This window comes from Boleophthalmus pectinirostris, unplaced genomic scaffold (assembly GCF_026225935.1).
Source record: "Boleophthalmus pectinirostris isolate CB_2022bp ecotype Guang Dong unplaced genomic scaffold, ASM2622593v1 HiC_scaffold_22, whole genome shotgun sequence".
Taxonomy (NCBI): Eukaryota; Metazoa; Chordata; class Actinopteri; order Gobiiformes; family Gobiidae; genus Boleophthalmus; species Boleophthalmus pectinirostris.
Genome location: NW_026571190.1, coordinates 13,638,726 through 13,663,025, shown reverse-complemented (window position 1 = coordinate 13,663,025; position 24,300 = coordinate 13,638,726). Strand labels below are relative to the sequence as shown.

At 36.7% G+C, this 24,300-nt stretch overlaps 1 protein-coding gene across 1 annotated transcript in view; it reads right to left on the bottom strand.

Moving 5' to 3' along the window:
• LOC110156001 (MORN repeat-containing protein 4-like) overlaps window positions 1–22,930 on the bottom strand; it is a 31,047-nt gene extending 8,117 nt beyond the window's left edge. The window contains exons 1-4 of the mRNA XM_020920181.2: window positions 22,795–22,930; window positions 21,841–21,912; window positions 6,162–6,276; window positions 4,519–4,628 (exon numbers count right to left, since the gene is read on the bottom strand). Of these exons, the coding sequence (XP_020775840.1) occupies window positions 4,519–4,628; window positions 6,162–6,276; window positions 21,841–21,907 (292 nt within the window). The 5' untranslated portion in view covers window positions 21,908–21,912; window positions 22,795–22,930. The remainder of the gene's footprint in view (window positions 1–4,518; window positions 4,629–6,161; window positions 6,277–21,840; window positions 21,913–22,794) is intronic.
• Between the last annotated feature and the right edge of the window lie 1,370 nt (window positions 22,931–24,300).

Below are 24,300 nucleotides of genomic sequence, written 5' to 3'. Positions count from 1 at the left end.
GTACCAATAACTTTTCTGGCTGTGTGTCCACCACCTGCTTGTCTCCATGGAGATGCTATTACTTTGCCTGGAATGTTCCACAGTATGGCATTCAACCTTTGTTTCTATTGCATGGTTTGTATGGCACTCATTACATCAGGGGTCTCCAAACTGTAGCTTAGGAGCTACCGGTAGCTCTCCACCACCTCCAGAGAAGCTCGCCAAGGGATTTTTGACTTGCACGTATTGCGCAGATTAAGTAAAATCTAATGAATGCCTATTACCATTGCACATGTATCATTTATAAATAGATGTAACATCTAACTGTACTTCATCTAAGGTTTGCCGTGGCTCATATATATACTTAGTTTCTTGTGACCGCTAAAACTAGTAGCTCTCTGTCATTTTTGTTTTGTAATGATAGGTCACCGGAGAAAAAAGGTTAGAGACCCCTGCATTACATTATGACTTCTTTCAATGCAAGTTACTGAAATGTCCATTATCTACTTGATTATTTTGTTTTCCACAAATGAGCATAAACCCCTTGACAAGTTTCTACTACTCTTTACAAACTCTCTAATGCCTCTCTCTCCTTCTATCTGCCCATCTCCTTTATCCACTCTTTCTCTCGACTGTCCTATATTCTATTGTCTCTCTCTCTCCCTCACAACCCCTTTCTCCATTTCTCTCTCTCTTTGAAGAAGAAAGTGAAGATATCTCTATTTTTACAGCCATCTTCTGGTTGTCACAACGACACATAGTTCATCTCTTCTCTGACAGATTTACCAGAAAAAGGGTAAAAACGTGTTGATTACCGTCAGCGCAAGGAGGACACCGCGGGGGTGAGCAACCAAAAAAAAAACCCTCACAATTAACACTTGACTATGTTTAAAGTAATTACAGCATTTAGAAGCAGAACAAAGACGCAGCTCCACAGGACGCTAAATACCTGTACAGAGAAAGACTTTGTCATTCAAATTACAATTAAGATTTCAAAGGGACCATTATAGTCCTCAGTTTAAACCCAGGCCAGATTAGATTGCTTTTTGAACCTATTATTCCTTCACCTCTCATACTCAGTGGTAAGCTGTGGTTTCTTTGGCTAATTTTCTAATATTCTAAATGAAATTGACTGTTACATCACAATATGTTCTGTTACCCACTGCTGCACAAAGTCTTTGCTTTTAAAATAATTTTACATTTAGTGTAAAACGTGTTTCTGTTAGAGTTCTCTTTGCAGGGGGTCCAAAATGTTGCAGGTTCCATACTGACAGGCACAAGAAAACAGGAGCACACTCCAGTTGAGTCTTCCCTACAGTGGCTCCCATTTGCACTTAGAATACATTTCAAAATTGTATTGATGTTTTTTAAATGTTTGAATTGGCTGGCTCCACAGCATTAACTGTGCCCAAGTCCAGGCTTGTGTCTAGGGGAGAACCGTGGAAAGGCCTGCTCCTTCGCTCAGTCTGTGAATCAGTTTAAAATGAAGTTAAAAACACACGTATTTGCTTTGGATTTGACCATCATTTACAGCCACTATCTTTAATTTTATGGGTTTGTTTTATAACATCTAGCACTGTAATGTTTTAGTGTTCTGTGATTTAAATGTTAACATTTTCACTTTGTGTTCTGTTCGGTCAACTGACGTTTTAAATTTGACATTAATATAAACAATCCCTCTTAAATAAAATCACAACTGTAGGCTGCTAGTTATTTAAAGGTTGTATAGAGGATTTTCCAAGGAACGAAAAATCCAGCGACTGTTTGTCCTTTTTCAAATGTTGCGCATGCGTGAACCCCCCCCCAACTGTTGCGTTGGTGGAGTAAACAGCGTCTGTGCGTCTGTGGACTGCGTGACAGGCGTACGTAAACCACGTAATGGTAGCGCGCAGGCAAGTCAGTTACGCTAGAAACGTAGGGAGTTTGATTGACAGCCTATCAGCTAACAGATAACGAGGCAGTCTCGTTATCTATTGGCAAATGTTTAGCTGGCCCCACCACGTCCAGAGTTGATGAATTTTTATTCTCTTTTTTTGGTCATCATAATTACAAGGCTACTGCATCTTTATAATGCTATCATTGACAATTTGAAACAAAAAAAATCCTCCATACAACCTTTAACACCTTAAGAGGATCACAGAAGCACACTCACTGATAATACACTTTAATTTAGCCTTTTTTTAATTGTCAAAGCATCTAAAATGGTATGTGTCTATTGCTGTATTCCTGACATTTAGGAGGCCAGTTATACAGTATGTTCATTGTTTATTTATTTGGCTCCCTATTAACTGCCACCAAATTGACTGCCAGTGTTGTAATATGTCACAGTTAAAAGTTTGTCCTGTGTCCATGGCTCTGTTTGAGCGATATTCCTGAGCATTTTTACTAATCGCAACATTAGTGTTGCCATGGTAACTGAGCCGCCCAGAGCAACACAAAGTCACTGAAAACTGTCAGTGGATAACCACCGGTGCTTTGGTTCCATCAGTGATAGATTTAAGTGAAGTTGAGGAGGCAGATGTTTCTGCTGTTGTGGTGTAGGCCTTTCTAAGACTTTAGGTTGAATGGATTTACACATTCGATTTTGGATTTCACTGTTTGTTAGTTGGCGCTAAATGAGAATGGACTGTAAAATAAAACCAAAAAAGTGCATCACTTGAATCAAGGCAATTAAGTGACACTAGGTCACTATGGTTGTTTACATTTTCTCAAAGAAGTTTAATGTAGGCAACAATTAAAATGTACTTATATAATACACATCTATATATCTCCAGAGGCAGGGCTCTGCTATGTGAGCAACTGATTTTCTAAAAAAAATAAAAAATAATAATAATAATAAAATACCTGTCTAGAATTATACTTTTTAATCATATGACAAATTTCAAACTTGACTGAACACAGGCTCTGAGGGTTCACACTGGCCCAAGTGCACCTCTCTCGGAGCGAATGCTCTTTCACATCCACTTAATTTGTGGCAATGTGAAAACGGTCCTCTGTGTTATTTGTTACTTGTCAACAAACAAGAATGGACCATGGTTTCTCTAATTCTCTAATGGACTTGTCAATCACAGCCATCAGTACTGCAGGATAGAATAGTGGTTCTAAGCTGTACGTCTTTTTTAAGTATATGAATGTTGTTCTTTGTCATTGTAGAAGTAGAAGACTGCTTTTATTTTATTGTGTTCAGGTTTGGGCTCTATTCTTTTCCATTGTAAAGCAGGAATAGTGCTTTTGAGGAGGTCTCATTCTTTCTTTGTTCACAGACTTTCTTAAAACCTTCAAACCTTTGCACAGTGGCCTACATTATAATTAATACAGACTAGTAAATTGCTTATATATTCTATAGTTAGAATTTGCATGAAGTTCACCTCTATCCAAAACAAGCCCCTAAATCATGGTCAGAGCGGGGGATTGGTGAGTGATGATGATGATTAGAGAAGAAGGCTGCATCTCAAGTGATTTTGATGGAAGTTCACTGTGGAGGTCTGTTTCCTGGTTACGGACACATTAGAAAGACAAAAAATTCAAATGAAGATGAGCAGGAGGGGGGAGGGGCCCAATCAGAAAGACTGCAGTAATTCTATAGAAAAAATACAGCGTTTAAAGTCAATATGTATGTCTGTGTTATTGTTAAATTAAACTAGAATTTGTCTTAATCAAGATGTTTTTTGTTACTTTTAATTTTAAAAAGTGGGGAAGATTTACATGTGAAAGTGAAATGATACATTCATGTAATAAACGTAATATAATGTAATAATTTGTGTTACCCCAGTACAGATGTAAGGCAACTCTTGTGTCCACTGTGTGCATCTACAAAGCATTTTATTGCACGTGAACCAACAAGTAAGCCTGGTGCGTTGTTAGCATGCTAAGTGTTGTTAGCATTACTATGACAGCAAAACTCAGATTTCAGTGTCGCTTATAAACTCATTGCGAACAATAATTAGGATGCTCGGATACTTCTATTTTTCACATTTGTGGAATTATATTGCTAAAACTCACTTTGTTGTGTAGCCAGTTCGTGTTGCGCATTCCAAACACGATTAATAATACTACACATCCATTCGGGTGTCTTGCCTGTAGACTGTAGACTATAGACATAGCTAACTTGCTAGCCACTGGGTTTCAAATCGAAGTGGCGCTTCCGGCTCCATCGACTCTTTGACGTTACATTGGAATATTGTCAGCCCTCTCTCTGTAACTGCTGCAGTGAGCTTCATCATTTTGGTCCTAAAATGTTCATATTAACCCAATCTAGATGATCCTGGTGTTTTATTTTGCTATTTTTGTCCGTAAATAAATTTCTAATTCCAAATTTGCTCCTATAACTGCTAGCCTTGTGAGCTTCATTTGACTGGAGGCGAATGCTGTGGGTGATGCCACACTCCCTTGGTCCACTTCTTTATACATGTTATGGTGTGAACAGAGCATGTATGAAAGGGGCTCATTACTGTGTTCTGGAATTTTGCACCCGGTAATTTCCTGGGATCTATGTATGATTACATATGTATGTACATATGTAAAAGCACACATTCTCACCATATCCATCCACAGATCCTCCTTTGAATTCTCCTTCAAACTTCATGCCATCGAATCGAGTGAAGACACCAACGCCTTGAAATTTCCCCTGCACAAACTCGCCTTCGTATCTGCAATAAGAAATACTCAAAATGAACCACTGTGGTGGAGGAGAGAGGAATGCTTTTAGTTTCAACAAGTCTTGTCCTTGGCATTGACCCAATAAAATGCAAGGAATCTCAATTGTAAGAAAAGCAAATACATTTATATGGTTAAATAATGTGATTTTTTTTTTACTTAATTGAAGATGTTTTGAAGGGTTCAAGAGTCTCTGAAGTAATTTTCCTTTTATAAAAATTTACTCAAAGGAAAAAAAAATCTACAAGATCTAACCATGAAAATCATAAAATGTACACTCAAAAAAAAGCTGGAAAAAAGTTCAGATGGAAATAACAAATATATAAATTGATCTGTTTAATTGTTATTGCTGCTTTTTTTTTTACTACTCTTACTTTTTATTAGTTGTAGTCATTTTTGTGTCTATTCTAAGGAAATTTAATCTTATTTCACATTTTGTTTGTCCAATTACATTAACTCAAATATCATGTGAATGAAACAAAACACAGCTCCAGGTATGTTTTTGATGAGGAAACATTATAACACATCAGAAAATAGTGAAAAATGGGCCTTTTAACTCATATATTCAGTTTGTAGTGTACACTGTTAAAAGTTTGATCTTGTGTCCACTGTGTCCTTTGAGTGTGTATTTGATAAAAAAAGAAAATGACTTCAAAACATGTTAAACTACTTCAAAATGTCTTCAACCAAGGCTGAAAACATGGCAGCACTAAACGCACATCAAAAGGTGCAAATGCGATTGAAAACAGCGAGATGAAGACAAGAGTTATTTACGTCTTGTATTAATTGTTCAAAACTTAAATGTTTTTTTTTACAAGTTTATTCTCTGAAGGCGGCACCTGTCACCACTTTTTGGCACCTTTTTTAACTCTGAGTCTGACGCTAAAGAAGAAACAAAACATGATTTCATCGCTAAGAGGGAGGTGTTTACTGGAGGAGAAAGTTTGGAGAAGAATTAGAAAGAAATGCTAATTTACAAGCATGTTCAAACAAAGAAAGAGGTTATGTTCATTTTACAGAAAGTGCTGTCAAAATTTCAGATGCGGGCAGGGGCTATGCACGTTACTTTTAAAATGTTTATTATAGGACTTGGGTCCAAATGTAGTTTATTAATCTTGTGACAGAACAATTGGCAATCTAAATCTAGCAAATTTCAATGTTATTTTCATGCTATGAAGGTCTCGTGCAAAAATAGTTTCACCATTTTGGCTGGCAGAGCATGGTCACAGAGATATTGTCCATAAACAATCTACTGTAGAAAACAGACCTGCACTCCGGGTCAGTCCTATATTACGCAAAATTAACTCTTTTGATCTTTAAGCCATGTTAGAATGTTGTCACCTCCTCAAAAACATACGTGGAGTTGCGTTTTGTTTCATTCACATGTGTTTGGCTAACCCTAGCATGATTAGTCTGTCTACATCTCCAAATCTCAATATGCTCTGTTCCACCTTGTGATATGAAGTGGTATTTTTCAAGTCAACAGCTCCTTTGACTGTTAGTTAAAAAAAATGTGTATCTCAAACCTGGATCCATCTGGAAAGAGCAGAATGCCGCAGCCGTTGAAGAGGCCGTTCTCAAACTGTCCAGTGAAACAGGTCCCATCACTGAAGGTCAGCTGACCCAGACCATGACGCAGACCTGAGGGGCAGAGGACAAGTTTAGTCAGACAATTATAGGAAAATTAGTGAAGTGCAATGAAGAGCTTATAGAGAGTTTTGAGAAGTAACTGAATACATGTATCAAAAATACATATTCTGAATACTAATTTTGAGTAACTGTATTCCGGTACAGGTAAAAGGTAGCAGTTAAAATCTACTACTACATGACATCACAAGGTGGAACAGAGCATTTTGGAACAGAAAATGCGAAACTGCACATTGTTAAAGGAAATAAGATTGAAGCTCATGATTTGATTGTTATCACCACATTTCCCCAGTCCTATTATACATTTTGTTAATCACATCCTAAAAGTAGCCACGTGCTAATGCAAACATTATTTGTATAGCACATTTCAGAAATAATTTTACATTTTCATTTCATTTTGGAGATTAACATTTAGCTATAAAAATCAGTGGAGGTAAAATTTGGACAACTGGAACTAGATTGAATTGTAAAACAAATAAAAGTGATACATTAGATAAAAAACTATGAATAATAAAATAATAAAAATGCTGCAGGATATTAATGCTTGCATGCATGTATTCTGACAGACAGAACTGGCAACCAAAGAAAATAACTATTACAAATAACAGTCCAAAACAGAAAGATATATTTAGGATAAGAGGATAAAACAGTACTCAAGCCCATTCTTATGTGGTCGACAGGTAATCCCTAGAGGCCCCAAATGTCCAAATGTATTGTTTCAAAATGTGACATGCATGAAAATAGAGCAATAACAAAAATATAGACCAAAAATGTACATAAAAAGTTGACATGATGAAAACTGAGCTATTGTTTGTTGAAAATTCAGTTTGTCATTTGTTTGAAAAGTGATATAGCTGTTTTCGTAGAGACGCAAAGTTAAAACATACAAGAATTTCAAATGTACAACAACAAAAGAATATATAGGCCAGTGAAATCTGTCAAAAATACGTCAAAATATGACTTTACAGCTTCACAAAAAGAGCTGCATTGACAGGTATAAAAATACAAGATTTTTTTTCCTTTTCTTTAATTTACCTTGACAGCTTTAAATTTATGGTTAAAAACACTTGTCTGTGTAGTCCCTCATTCTTCCAGCTATGGGTCCATAGTAAAACAAGCTTGAATCTGTAAAGTTATCTTACCAGATTTGTTTCAGAAATGATGAAGCTACTTGGAGTGGCAAAATGTTGACTCTAAAGAACACAGAAGAAGAATTCAAATTTTTTATTTATTTTTTAAAAATATAAATAAAGTAAGTAAAATATCCAATAAAATATCCAATTTCTAAAATGAGTAAGTAGCCAGGCTGGGTATCATTAAGAAGTTGCCGATACAATACATATCTTGATACAGTGCACTTTCGATTCAATAAGATTTATTTCAAATCGATTCAATATGATTCAATATAAAATAATGGCCTAATGATGGCTGTGATACTAAAAGTCTTTGTCAAACCACTTCTTGAGCAAAGTTCATATGAGACACACCCATTTCAATCATGAAAACAGTGAATATGAAACAAAATAACCAAAAAATACTCTTACTTGATATATCGATACAGGAGTCCCCGATATTGACACTGTATCATCACATTAAATGATACGATATATCGATATTTTGATATCTTTGCACACCGCTAGTAGACAAATATCAAAGGACTTTACATTTACACTGTTTTATCTTGAGATCCCTAACTGAAAATTTAATTAACAAAGAAAAACAAAATCCTCCTCCTTCCCCCCAAAAGACATCTCACTTCTACCTACTGAAGAACAGATTTTGCGTTTTTCTCTGTTTCTTTGCGAAGGCGTCAAATGAAACAAATGAATCAGGATGTGAGCTGAGGTGTCAGAGGAACAGCAGAGGCTTCAAAAATTACATGAAATAATTACCAAATGACAGCACCCCACTGTGAGCAGGTGAAAAAGACCTGCTTAAACTCACCGTGTGGAATTCAGAAGGTGCATTTGACAAAAGGCAAATTGGCAAATCATTACTAAGTGAAATTATTTTGTCAATTAAAAATGTTAATAATTATCATTGGTGCTAAAAGCTGAGTTTCCTGTTCACTTCCATCAAAGAGAGAGGTGAGACTGAGATGCAGAGGGTTTTTTTGTGTTATGAGGGGAAAAAAAATCCATGTTCATTCCTACCCAGTTAAAGGGCCTGTAACAGATTTTTTATAGATAGTACAGATAGGCTATCTGAGCAGCTCTTGAGGTCAAAATAAATCAGCTTTGGCCTGTCTGCACCTAATTATAAAGCGTTTTATTGTCTGATAATCAGGAAGTGTAGGTTAGTATGCTAGTTGTTGTTAGCTTTACCGTGAGGGAAAAACTCTGGTCTGGTCTCTGAGAACTGTGAAAAATTAGGATGGATAAGGTAAGTGAGAAATAACTTTGGACCACTTGAACTAGTTCTGTTTTTCAGCTTTTTAAGAGAAGAATCAAGTACAGCGCCTTTAATAAAGATTGCAAATGAGATGCTGTAATGTTCTCTGTGTCTTGTATTTATTTTAATCTATTTAAATTATTTATTGCTATTTCATTGTTTTGCTCGATTTTACTGTTTTTCTTCTTTTAATGTTTTTTCTATTCATACCTTTTGTATTTATTGTCTGTGTCTCACTGCAACACTTTGAATGTCAAATACAGGTTCCCTAATCTTATGTTACCTCATTGTAAATTCCTTATTGAAATAAAAGATTGTCCCTTATGACAGTGATTATGACATTTTGTCTTTTAGCTGAAAAGGTCTAGTTTAAAATGTTCACAAAATGTCATGTATTGGAGCAGAGCAGGTCATTCTTGTCTCCTTTGGTCCCCTCTGGTCTCTTCTGGCCTCTCGGTATCAGATCACTTGACTCAGGCTCAAAGTAAATCCTCTAAACCTGTGTGAAACCCTCGGTCTTTGCACACCGCCCCATGTGCACATCGTTCTCTGTGCACACCACCCTGCTGCTTTCTCTGTAAACTGCAGCACTGCGTCTCAAAATGTGCAACGGGGACAATGGAGGTGTGATTCTGAGCTGTATAGGAGTCAAGTCTTGGTTTAGTCCTGCTTTCTCATTTAAGGTCTTAAGGGCGCTCTAACAGATTCTTACTGTCTTAAAAATGTGAAAAGCAGAACTATAATTCATTTTAAATGGTTTGCAGTGGTCCAATGCTCACTTCCCTAATGCATTCTGAGCATCCTAATTATTCACTGCCATGAGTTTATAAGTGCTTTTTACTGTCAGCTTTAGATGCAGGGAGTACACAGCTGACTTATTCTGACCTTCTTGTATCTGGGGCAAGACTAATTTTGCTCAAATGAAAAAAAAAGGATACAGGCAATTTAAAGCACACACACACACACACACACATATATATGTTTTTTTTGTTGTTGTTTTTTTAATTTTATTGCACTGTTTGCATCTTCACAAACCTGAATCTTACTTGGCTTGGAGGAGGACCTGCTCATCTCCATGGAAACGCTGTTCTTTTGGCTGTAATATTCCACAGTATGGCATAAAATGTATCACTGAGAACGAACCAAATTATGGTTTTAACCTTTTATTTCTATGGAACCCTGAGGCTGATGTGCCTCGCAGTGTCTCATCACAAGTGTAACACGGTTTTGATTGAAATTTGTCTTTATAAAATTTTTCCTGATTTGATTTGATCCAGTTTCTTTCTTTTTTTTTTTTTCCTTTTTAAAACCAAATTCAACAATACCGTACGTACAGGGCAACCATGGCACAGTGCTGCTCTGAGCTAATAAAGTAAATTAGGCAGTCCATCTGTCAGTGTGGGCTTACCGCTCTGTCTCCTAATCTCACCGGGGTTTTCACACCAGATTTGGACTACAGATTTGGCCCAAACCACTCCCCCCACCCTCCTCCTCCTCGCTCTCTTTCTCTCTCTCTCCCCGCAGCACCACAAGACTCTGAATATCCTCACTATTCCACGCTTTCAAATGAGCGCTATGGCATTAACTCGATACGGATGGACAAGTGAGCCAATCTGGGCTTAAATCCAACCAAAAACTGACAATTTGGCTGCATATAAAAGAGGCGGGACTGGGAAAAGCCCATGCAGGAATTTTAATAGATTCAACACATGAGAGTGTCAGAAAACAACAACAGTAATTTATTCATTTATTAGGTTTGTTATTTTTGTTATATTTATTTCTCCACACACATCACATGCACTGACAAGCCTCTACATGCTATTTGTTCATGATTATTGTTGTAACTTTCGTCTTGAATTTTTTGTGTGTCTTGTGTGTTCTATATTTAATTATTTACAACCCCCCCCCCAAAAAACAAAACAAAAACAAAACTGAAATAAGAAATAATATCTCATGATTGTTTACGTCTAAAACCTTGCCACACTTTTTGTTTCTCAAAAAAGGAATGCTGTTCTAGCACATGCACTGGATACATTGGTGCCACTAGTGCATTTATTCATCTGGTGACAGACATTTATAGTCACACCTGCATCTCTTTTTAAGGTTGTAAATGGACCTGTGCAGTTGTCATTGTTTTTTGTATTGTCTACTGTCTATTGACAGGGCGCTCATGAAAAAGACAGTCTGCTACTCTTGGAAATAAAGAATCAAGATAAATGAAGAAAATGAAAATACTCTTTGGCAGCACAGTGGCTGAGTAGCTAGCACTCACACTTCACAGCAAGAAGGGTTTTGCCTGGACCTTTCTGTGTGGAATTTGCATATTCTGCCTGTGTCTGGATGTGTTTCCTCTGGGCATTCCTGTTTCCCCTATCAACCCCAAAACTCCAAATCCAGTGAAGGTAGTCCAACAACACGATCATACCCCAGGTGTAGCACCGTGGTGCTCAGTGTACATGATGAGGTGCCCCCATGGGTCAAATGCAGAGGACATATTTCCCTTCGCGTACAGTAAAGTGTACCTTAACCTCTTTTTGCAGTGACACACAAGTTCTACAAGTTCCTTTTTGAGCTATCGTGGAGCCAGTTGTTTTGTTCTTTTTTTAAAGGCTTTGTTGCTTAATTGTTTCAATCAAAAAATCTGGCAACCCTGTTTCTCAGAGACACAAATATCTGCTTGGGAAGGGGCATGTCTTCTGCATGATTCAATGGAAATAGACATAAAAACCTCCAAAATAAAAAAAATTAAAATTTATGATAGTGGTATTTTTTGGCAATAAAAAGTTACACTGTTTAACAAAAATAACTTTTTCTCATATAGTTCTACTCAAAAAACAAACAAACAAGTGAATATTTACTGTCATGAGAAGCTGATTTTTCAAGGTCACCCTAAACACACGTTGTCCTTCCTATTTGGCTGGGTTAGACCCCACCCCCCGTTGAACTACATACAGTGGGTTACAGTAGGTACAGTTACAGTGAGGGGAGAGAGGGGGCAGTGGGATTGGGATTGTCTTCCTCAGACCGTCTGTAATCTGGCCCAATCCTGTGCCGGGGTCATGGTCTTGGGCTAATTACGGTTTAGCTGAATTTGTGATGGCGATCGATGGCGGTAATGCGTCCATGTTAAGAGACCGCAGTAGTAAACGTCCGGAGTGTTTGTGTGCACTTCCTGTAAGAGGATCTGGGCGGGCGGGACTGATCACTGCTGAATTATTGATGGAGACACACACATATACACACACCCCTGTATTTGTGTGCAAACAGTGATGCTGCAGCAGCACTGGACCATGGGTCAAACAAAATACAAGTACCAGTATGTCAGTGAAGAGCTTAGGTCAATAGAATAGAACCAGTTTGGTTTAGGCTTGTACAATATAATACAAAAATATTACAATATTCACAAAAATATCACAATATTGACAATCACTGTAATCAATATTGCAACCACACAAAAGCTCTCCATCTGACCGAAATGTACAGTTTTTTGTTTTGTAAAAAGAAACTGAGCTAAGTATATATATCGCTCCAATACACAGTATATATTGTAAAAGCTTATATTGTCCAAAAAACAGGAAGTGCACATTAGTATGCTAGTTGTTGGTAGCTTTACCATGACGGTAACACTCAGCTCTGATCCCTGAAAGTTGTTAAATGCGCTTACAAACTCACCATGAATAACTAAGATGCTCAAAATACATAAGGCAAGTGAGGAATAAATTTGGACCACTGCAAACCTTTACAATTACTAGTTTTGTTTTTCATATTTTTAAAATGGTAAAAATTAAGCCCTTATTTCACAAATACTAGCTTTTACTTACAACATTTTGCTCAACAAAAATGTATTTAAAATTGATACACTATAATTTCATGGCTAACATGAAATAACACACCTGCACAGGTATAACAAACCCCAACCAGGCTGTGTGTGTACCAAAACCCATAGTTACAGAGATTCAGTACTCACAAACCTTTATATGGGCTCAAACTGGGAATCTTCTGGTTCTAGGGTTAATGCTTGCACTAAACATAAAAACTCTGATCTATACAGCTTACAATTAATTGATGTTATTTAAATTCAATTCTCACTTCTTTTCACAGCAAAGTATCAAATGATGGGGCGAAGTCAGCAGTGATAATTTAACTTCTTTAAACTTGAAATAATGTATAGGTAAAAGATGTTAAGCGCTGTGTTCCCAGAGGAAAGCTGCTTGAGGCTAATGAAACAGACGGAGGATGCTACTGTTTATTTAACACACCCCAATTCCCCAAAGATCCCCACGCAAACAGAAAGACTGAATCCTAATAACTTAAGATTTTAGTTTTCTTATAAAAGCAGATGTTAAGGGTAAGGGCTAGATAGTACTTTGTATATAAAGTTTTTTGGTCTCAAGAAAACTTAAGAAATGGTTAATAATAATCTAGCAATACCAGCACCGAATCAGAAATAAATCGGATAACTAGCTAGAACTAAACCAATTTATTTCAGCCAACAAAATGTAAGCCTATGACTAATGCTTTACCATATAGCTCAGCTCCACTGATCTGAAGTTTAGCGGTTCAAATACTGCTCTCGATAGAAACATCACTGGTTGAGCAGTCAGATGCAGTGACCCACAGGTTGGCAGTGCAATTCCATCTCCCACAGAGGAATGCTGTTGCTGTGTCCTTGGGCAAGACACTTAACCCATCTTGCCCCCAGTGTCTGCGCACACTGGAGTTATGAATGTGTATGTAAATGGGTGAATGGTTCCTTGATGTAAAGCGCTTTGAGTTCCTTGAAAAGTGCTATATAAAAATGTGACCTATATGTCAATCTAATATCAAAGACACAATTCTAATGCATTATATGTATTCTTTGCTCACAATCCCACATGCAACACATCAAAACTGGGACTAAATCTGAAACTAAACCAGAACTACACTAGGACTAACCAGGACCCAGCCAATACTATGGCTGTGCTGTACTTTGACATTGCAATTTAAATTTGCACAATTACCACTGTAATTAATTAAAGAATCAGATGCCCTCTGCATTATTATCTGATCTATGTTATAATCTCGTTTCCTCATCACAAACACCACAACACCTGGAGTTGTGTTTTGTTTTATTCAGACATGATTAAAACACAAACCCTCTATATTTAGGCGAGTTCTTCTCTTGCTATGTCATGTGGTAATACAGGCTGTTATGTTGAAACTAAACACAATCTGATCCACCGCTCACACCCAGCCCCAACAACGTCAGCAAAACGACAATAAGAGGCTACGTTCACAACATGTACATATGGCATCAGCGCTGCTCCTGTAACAAACATGGCAGAACACCGGAGCAGCTCCGTCGCACCCACAAGCTTATTTACGCACTATTAACCTGTGGGTTTCCGTCCTCAGATTTGCCCAAAACAAAAACAAGCCTCTTACCTTCTCCAGAGGACTGAAGCAGAGTGTTGCCTCTATTCAATGTCCTGTTGGTTCTGTCTCCAAAAGTGTATTGCCAAGTGCACCACCTCGTTGTAAAACTAGTCTTAATCTCACTTTCCACTTAAATCTGAAAGTTACGACGAGTCCATATTAGCACCAGGGACTAGGGCAGGGTATCATTAAGAAGTTGCCGATACGATACATACCTCGATACACAGGCCACGATACGATACATATCTCGATACAGTGCGCTTTCGATTCGATATGATATATTTCAAATGGATTCGATACAGTTCAATAAAAAATAAAGGCTAAATCATGGCTGTGATACTAAAAGTCTTTGTTAAACCACTTCTTGTGCAAAGTTCATATGAAACACAAACATTTTAATCATCAAAACAGTGTCAAAATGTCAAATGTCTCACATAAACAAGTTTCCTTTCACTCCACAAGCAACAAAACTGTAGCTGTAACAAAATAATTTAGTAAAACACACGTAAAAATACTCTTGGTGATATATCGATACAGTAGCCCATGATATCGATACTGTATCATCACATTAAACGATACGATATAGCGATATTCCGATATGTTTGCACACCCCTACCAGGGACCCAGGTAGATTTACTGTAAGACCTTTGTGCGCTACGCCTAGGAGAAACCTTTCTGCCAAGAAATGATTGGGCAGAGGGTGACAGAGCAGTGATCAAGTGCCCCGGGTCCTGGAGGTGGGTTTATGTCTGTGTGTCTGCTGCTCAGGGTCTGATGAGTGGTGTCTCTCCCTTGCGCTCTCCAGTGTGGAGGTTTAGGCAAAAGTAACTAGTTGCCACTACCCAATGTGTGAATCAAAATAAGTGCTGTAGGATATCACCGCAGCCAGATAACTAGCTAGAACTACCAATTAATTTCAACCAACAAAATGTAAGCCTACGACTAATGCTTTACCATATAGCTCAGCTCCACTGATCCGAAGTTTAACGGTTCAAATACTGCTCTTGATAGAAACATCACTGGTTGAGCAGTCAGATCCACTGACCCACAGGTTGGCGGTGTAGTTCCATCTCCCACAAAGGAATGCTGTTGCTGTATCCTTGGGCAAGAAACATCTTGCCCCCAGTGTCTGCGCACACTGGAGTTATGAATGTGTATGTAAATGGGTGAATGGTTCCTTGATGTAAAGCGCTTTGAGTTCCTTGAAAAGTGCTATATAAAAATGTGACCATATATGTCAATCTAATATCAAAGACACAATTCTAATGCATTATATGTATTCTTTGCTCACAATCCCACATGCAACGCATCAAAACTGGGACTAAATCTGAAACTAAACCAGGACTAGAATAGGACTAACCAGGACCCAGCTAAGACTTAAGACTAGGGCTGTGCTGTACTTTGACATTGCAAATTAAATTTGCACAATTACCACTGCAATTAATTAACGAATCAGATGCCCTCTGCATTAAAGGCCCCATACTATACTATTATCTGATCTATGTTATAATGTCGTTTCCTCATCACAAACCCTGTATATTTAGGCTGAGTTCTTCTCTCAAACAGAAGTGGGGTGGGCGTTTGGCCAACACTATAAATATATATTAAAAAAAAAAAAAAAAAAAAAAAAAAAAAAATATATATATATATATATATATATATATATATATATATATATATATATATTATATATATATATATATATATATATATATATAGTATTATAAATTTTGATCACTATTGGCTGAACTACATCTTAACTGAATATAAATTGGTCTTATAATTCATCAGTCCCCTGTTCTACCCTTGCACTGTGTTTGGTTATCACAGTCAGAGCACAAAGCACAGTCAAAAGCAAAGTTTTCATAGCAACACAACCTGATCCACCACTCACAACCAGCCCCAATAACAGGCCCAAACAACCAGCCCCAACCACAACCTGATCCACCGCTCACACCCAGCCCCAACAACGTCAGCAAAACTACAATACAAGGCTACGTTCACAACATGTACATATGGCATCAGCGCCACTCTTGTAACTGACATGGCAGAACGCCGGAGCAGCCCCTTCGCACCCACAAGGGAGCAAGAGTAACTAGTTGCCACTAGCCAGTGTGTGAATCAAAATAAGTGTCATAGGATATCACCGCAGCCAGATGTACTCACTTCAGCTTAATGCTTCTTTTCTTGCTTGGCAAAAGGGTCCCGCTGAAGAGAAGACATATTACTCCCTAAACACTGTTCTTCAAACACACTTTGACTTTGAAGTTGAACTAGCCATAATATACTCTGTTGTATTTGACATTGTTGTTATCCATATTCATTAGCCTTTAATAGATCCATGGTTGGGACTGAGTGGGAGAGAGCTGTCAGGCTGAATCTCAGTAGTCAGGTATGTGATCACATTTATAATGACCAAACGCTTGATTTGAGTTTGCACCCACCCTGCACCCCTAAGACATACTTCAGGGCTGTAATGTAAAGTAATGAGCAGAAGCAACGTACTAACGTCAAATTTTCTGAAAACTTCAAGGTCTCCCATAGACCTCCATTGAGTTTGCTCTGGTCCAGTGAACTTAAAAGGCTAATGTATGAAACAAATAAAGTGACGTGCACATTTAACATGATAAAAATATGTCTATGCAGATACACGTTCGATTTTAAACAAAATATGAAACATACAGCCTAATACAAAATAACAATTTTATACATTCTACATCAAATTAGGGAGTGCGGTGCACTTGAGCCCTCTATTGACCAACCGCCACTGATGACATCACAAGGTGGAACAGAGCATTTTGAGCACACAAGACAAAATTACTCAAACGTGTGTGAATTAAACAAAACACAAAACCTGTTATGTTGTTGAAGAGGTAACAACATTCTAACATGACTAAAAGCTCACAAGAGTCAATTCTGCATACCAATATAGGACTTTAAAATCCAAAATATCTTTATATGGGGAAACATGGCAAACCGTACAGGCTAGTTTACCATGTTTACTCTCAAACGTTAACAAATGAATTTAAAATGACACTATGAACTGAATACTCATTTGAAATCCTGAATTTCAAAGTCTAATTTCATTACTATTTGATTTTTTTTTTTTTTTTACTGCTGCACTACACACACTCCAGTGGTTTAACTTTTTGCACATATGCGATTGATAGGTGGTTGTGTTGCCTTCCAATTACAGCCTTTTTGTCACCAAATGTCTCTGCTCTCTCTCCCCATTTCATGCTACTGGTGTCCTAAAATGTAAGAAAATAAATCAAAATGAAGCAGTGTCCTGCCTGCAATTTCATAAAGGACTAAATAAATGTCACAAAGCAGAAGAGCCATTTTCATAAAAGTAAGTCTTAGGGAAAAGGTTAGCAACCGCTGATAAAGGTATGAATAAAGTGCAGGTCCAGAATAACTGTGACATTCTGAGCGTTTGTTTTAGCGTTTGACTTCAGGAGGATTTAATTAAAGTGCTCTGTTTCTCACTCACACCGATCACTCATTTTCTCATCTGAGTTCAGCTCCAGGAGGTAAAAATAGAGCCAAATCTCCAGTGGATCACAGCCAAACCACTTTAACACCTATCACTAATGTAACCATGTGGGTAATTTGTATTCACGTTTTACGGCTTTCAAAAGTGTTGTTATAATGAATAGCTGTGATGTTGCTAATGCTAACCAACCAGAGTTAAGTATGGAAGAGAAAAGTATGTGTTTTTCTTGTAGTTGAAACTTTTTTTTTTTTTTTTTTTTTATAACACTACTCACTATATATTTTTGTAAACCTATGTCATTTGTTTACCTGGGATCCAGAATACACACTTCTCCAATACCTTACAAAAATGTGAGTCTGACCACTGGTAAATCTCCCTGAGTTCAGATGGGCATGAGTGACAGGTGGATTAGCCAATCAGTATCATGAATGCCCTGTCCATCAAAACAAATATGGTTGTTCATGAGAATGAAAAGAAAGGAAACAATCAAAGTGGACTGAAAAACAATAGGGATGCCCTGATCCATCTTTTTGGGTTTCGATACTGAGACTTTGACTTCAAGTACCTGCTGATACCTGATATTAACTGATACTAGTGTAGGGACAGAAAATGGCACTTATTTTCTTAAAACACAGACTTCTGTCATTTTTCCTTTAACTCAATATTCATCAGGTTTGTATGAATAAAAATTCAAACCTAAGCCAAAATCTCAGTCTTATTACATTTAATTAAAAGATATCAGCTGAACCAATATCATACAATACAATATTTCTGAAAAATCAGTGAGTGAAGCACTAAACTCTAATAGTCAGAAGTGAGATAAATTTTATTTTGTTGTAAGTGATAGGTGAACATTGACCAATGACCTATTTCGTGTAACATGAGTCACTGAAATAAACAAATGTGATTGCACATTCATGCTTAGTTCTGGCTTGAGGTATGACAGAGGGAGTGGGGAGGGAGATATTATTTTGGATGTACAAGGCAAAATACTTGTTAGGAAAAAAGCAATTAGGTTTAAAAAAAAAAAAAAAGTGCAATCCTAGCCTTTAAGATACAGTACAAAGGATTTCATTTGACTTTAGATGTTACCTCTAAAGTGCTTTCCATTATTAAGTCAAAATGCTTCAAAACAATCCACCTATTGTTAAAATCCAGCATCTTACTCCACTTACTGTTGTTCCATATGTCTGAGCAATAGTATTTGAGCCAAACCTGGTGTTTCTGCTCAATTCTCCTCTTGATTGTTGACTGAGAAGTGAGATTTCTTTTGTGCGGTGAAGCATATGGTCCCTGCTTTTGCTTCATGACTTTGCCGCATCTTTCTGCATATTAGTTCATTAAACACAATCTGTTTCAAAAGAATAGGCTGGTTTTAAACAGATTGTCACTCCCACTGGCTCTCCGCTGCTAAGGGTCTTTAACATAGTCTCTCATGAAATCACCTGTCACACCTTTTATATTGCATGTTTCTGTAAATCAGGTGCTAATAGCATCTCTCTGCGTTTGAAATAAGGTGAAAATAAGAAATGAAAACAAAAAAGAAAAAAGTTTTGTTGAATAGAAGTTCAGCATGAGTCACTTTTGTTGCCGACAGCGATTGTAGAAAACTTTAACTTGTAGTCAAAGATCGAGGTAGCCACGAGCAAAGAGCTACAGTGAATGAAAAACTGCATTTGTATGATAAAAAAGACTACGGTAAACATAGCACAATATACATTCATATATAATATGATATATATATATAATATACAATAATGGCCTTTATACACACATTACAATAGAAGGGTGATTTATTCCATTGAAAAAAGCATTAAGTGCTCTGTAGAACATGGTTTACCTCAAGGTAAAGAACTTCGTGCCATTTCATTTTAATCCCAAATTAGACTTCATTTAGTCCTGAGATAGACCTGGTTTACGTCCTTAGTTAGGCCTGATTTAGCATGAGTTTAGTCCTAAATTAGACTTGGGTTAGTCCTAAGATAAACCTGTTTTAGACTTAAACTGATTAAACAGATTTAGATCTTGTTTAGTCCTGGGTTAGATCTGGTTTAGTCCTGGGTTAGACCTAGTTTAGCCCCAGGTTAGATCTGATTTAGTCCCAGATTAGACCTGGTTTAGTAGTGATGAGGCTCGCTGATACTCAAATACTAACTTGATACTACCTATAATCAGTACTATACTCAATTTAACAGGTGTCAATATTGAAAAAATACATTAACAAGACAAAATTTGACCTCTCTGAAACAGATTTAGTATTCACATCAAGATTGAATATGGAGTATTTTCTCAAAATTGAATTTGAAATTTTAGTATTGTGCCAACAGTAAGTGAACTATGAACACTCATTTGAACAGGTATCAATATTGAAAACAATTACATATATAGGATAAAACTCAACCTTTTCTGAATAGTTTGAGAATTATCCCTCCATTATATAAAAAGTATGTCAAAATTAGTATGAAAAGATTTGGCCTTTTCTTAGTAATAAAGTCAAGTTTAAACATTTAGTTCAGTTAAGACATTTCTGATAATCGGTTTATTGTTGAATTTTCTATACAACACATACAGTATAGCATAATCCAATCACACATGTAGCATCTTTAAATTATTCATTATGATCTAAAGTGATAAAATATGCTGAACAATGCCACCCTCCACTTCACACAAGCGCCTTTTCTTATAAACAAAAATCAGATGAGTTGTGTAGGAGACAAAAGTTATTGTTTTTTTACCCACACTTCAGAAGCTGCTGAAGTTTAAGGTCAAACTTTATAAAGACTAAGTCACAACAATGAAAAGCAATGTCACCACACTCATCTACATACATTGTAAATAACTAGAGAAGTCAAGATTAAATGGTTGATCAATTAGCAAAATCATATGGATAAAAAGGGAAAAAAAAGTCATACTGCTGATCTACATGGGATACTAGAAGACTGGTAATGCATTGGATAAAACTTACGGCTTTCACTGCTGTTTGGTCATAGTGTCAATAATTGTGAATAATGGTTAAAATTTCTTCACATAATTTATTGCTATACTCTCCATACTCAACTTATTTCTGAGGTTGTGGATTTTGCTCATATAAATACAATCTCTCCCACTTCTGTAATCTTGCAGTTTCAGATACAACAGTGTTATTCCACACAAACTTCACCGCAGCAGCAAAACAACCAACCTTTTCAGTGACTCAATCACCTCCCCTTCGCCATCAGGGTCTACGCCCACAGAATGTGCTTTTCAGTTTATATTTTATCATACATGATGCTGCCCCTTACTTTCTTCATACTTCATATTTATGCCAGATGCTCTTCCTCATGTTACCCTGTACACTACATTATCTGGGTTATTTGATGTTTTTTCATTTCAATGAATTTTTGTTTCTGTAAAATTAGAAAAATAAACACTTAATTAGATGTTTATGACATGTAATACTTTAAAGTTGCAGTAATTGAATCCCATATGTGTTAACATTACATTTTATAACATCTATTTAGATGATTATATATAATAAGGTTGTAAACTTTGGTAATTGCTTAAACACATATGGCACAGTTAAGGGCAAAGAAAGCAAACTAAATCATAACTTACAACAACATATTTTTGTCTTCAATTTAAAATTTTATTATTAGCAATTCTTTTTGTCAGATTTGTTTATCTGCTTTTTATATGTTTTTTGGCTACTTCCAGTAGCCTTCCTCAGTCTGTCTGACAAAAACATTTGCTAATTCTCAGAATGTTTAAAATGTCATGTTTATTTATTATGCTGTTTTGATAAAACATGGGTGCATCTATATTATAAGTTAAAAGTACTTATAATTACCATCAACTGTATTTAAATACAAATTATCGCAACAATTATGAGTCATAATATGAACAAAGATATGTCCATGATGCTAGGAAGTAAAATTGCATTACCCAACTTTTCTCTTAATTATATCAGAAATTCATCAAATAAATGTGATTGTGATTGCAAATAAATGATAGGTTACACTGAAAAGTTCCTGTACTTTTCATTTTGAGTCAGCTCTAACTCCAGCTTTTTTTTACTGTACGAATTTATTCAAGAGCATTATTTCGTCTGCTTCCAAAACAACAACTTTGCCATGTTACCAATTTTTCTATCACACGCTCCCTTCGCTGTATAACTGAAGACGTTTGTATCAGCCACAATCTCAGTGCCACAGTTGATCACACATTTACAGCCTCCTCGCATTGAAATGTATTCATGTATGGATAAAAGTGAGCCGTACCTTCCTTCCATTCCCCATGATACTCCTCTCCGTTGGAGTAAGTGAATGATCCACGAGTCAGGGTCATGGGTCCTGTTCAACACAAAAAACATACGTTATAGCAGGCATAACAACGGTATGGTGTGTGTATGTTTAGATACACATAAAGAGGAGTTCAGCTGGTGAAAAGGATGCTATTCATTTATCTACTTTTTTATGGGATTCAGTATAGTATGGAATTAGGACTGTTGCCACTACTGTTTGAACAACTATTACATTTTTGAATAGCAAAAAGTCCTGAAAATATACCCTAAGAAGAAGCTAAAACATTCTGAAACAATGCTCATTCAGTCCCAGTTTAGTCCTACTTTTGTTGTTTTGTATGTTCAATGCATGTTTTATTACTATTATGTATAGCCTATATAAATGTATACATGTATATAAGAAATAATAATAAAAAAATCTAGACAAGCAAATTTATAAATGTGTGTGTAACCATACTGGTAAGATTTATTTTTTAAAGTTAAATTAGGTAGCATCACACAAATAATCATCTCAATTCTAAATTCTATATATTGCAACAGGAAAAAGACAAGTAAAAAAAATAAAAGCAACAACTATAGTACCCATTTTGACAATAATTTGTCAGTATCATCTACTAACAGTGGCCTAGTTCAATGTCAAGTTGACTTGACAGCTAACACGTGAAACGATTATTGTTTTGACAAAATTATGATCATGACAATACATAAATATTGCGTGTTATTCCTGGGCTTGAGTCATCTCAGTCAAATACTGTAAAAGTCATTGTTAAAATGTGTTATTCAGTTTATTTGATAGAAAAGATGCTCGTGGCCGCTGTCAGATGATGGAGAGGAGGAGATGTAATGTTGCCACAGTAACGACTCTGCCTTTTCCCTTTCATCCCACCGGCATGACGCTAACAGCCCTCAAAACGCTCACAAAACGTTTTACCTGTTATTTTCAGTCGCCAGCCCGCTCCCTTCCTCCCCGCATTCCCATAAACGCCACCACGGACCAACTATTTCTGCTCTTCTCAGCGATTATTTAGCCTTTTCGGTAACAGCTAGCCGTCCAAACATAACTTCCGGGTTGTCGAAATAAGATGGGACGCTCTCATTGGTTACTGTAGTTCCAGGTGCACGTAAGAGCAGTTCTGATAGGCTGTTGAAATCCGCTGTCCAGTCTTATAGCAGAAGACATGTTTGAAAGGGCACCAGGTTCAACGACTTAATTAGCCGGAGTGCTCCCCGCCTTACGGCACTCACCCTCGGCTTTTTATGAGTGCTCCACTGTCTCTGTAGGATTATAAAAACCACACCAGGGTGGCTTTTAATGATAGCGTGTCATTTCATGTTTCAATTTGGTGATTAGTCCTGCGTTTTGGCGAGTTTTATGGAAGTTGATTTATGGAACTGCCGTGCGCTAAAACAGCTGCACGGAGGCGACGATGGTTTGTAATGTGTTCAAATGGATTCTGAGGCAATAACCGTTTAATTCACTAAAAACCGACAGAAAAAAAGAGAAAAAGTGAAGGTGACCTATAAAGATTGGTTTGAACTCAGGTTTTCCTGTCACTTCTCAGAGGAAAGCTGTCAGTTTTCATCTGAGCAAATTAAAATTCACTAGCATAAATGTTACGCACACATGATGCAGAACGTCAAGAAATAATGGTTTGTAAGTGTGAAAGTTACCTATTCTCTTGCCATTTTGAATGAGCCTTTCAAACATCCTGGCATAGAATAATAAATAGGTAAGTCTGTTATTTCTTTATGATAAAACTTTTTAAGTAGCATGGTGTGGTCAATATCGAGTCTTAACATGATGAAGTAGCCTACATGTTCATGCCCATGTAAGGAAGAAGCAGCCCATGGCATAATATGCCAGACATGTGACTACTGCAGGCCATATTGGTTCTACTCCTAATCCAGAATGCTATCTGTATTTTTAATACACTGATATTAGTGTAGTCCCCTTATCCTGTGTTGCATCTTAAGCCCCTCCAAATGTTTGCTTCAGTTATGCATGTACGATGAAGGATCTCAGTGGTCACCTGTCATTTACAAATAAATTATCTAGTTTATTTATGTGTGCCCCTGATGGGCTAATCCACCTGTCAGTTACGCTGATCTGAAACCAGGAAGATTCCTCTGTCACATCATTGTGAAGTATTGAAAAAGTATGTATTAAAAATCTCATAAAGTGGATGTTTTAAATCCAAAAAGCACATTTAAAATCCAAAATTTGGCTAAATGCTTTCATTACTTCAGAAAAAAATGATAATGAATTGAAAATGATTCTATTCTAGTCATTAGTTTCCACATATGTGATTAGCACTGTGCAAGCTTTCAAACTTCTAACATCATTTTTAAAATTATGTTAAAAACATAATTAATTTAAGTTTGGTGAATTTACTTTGAAACTAGGGGGTAGGTTGTCCCTCTTGAGCTGTATAGGGTT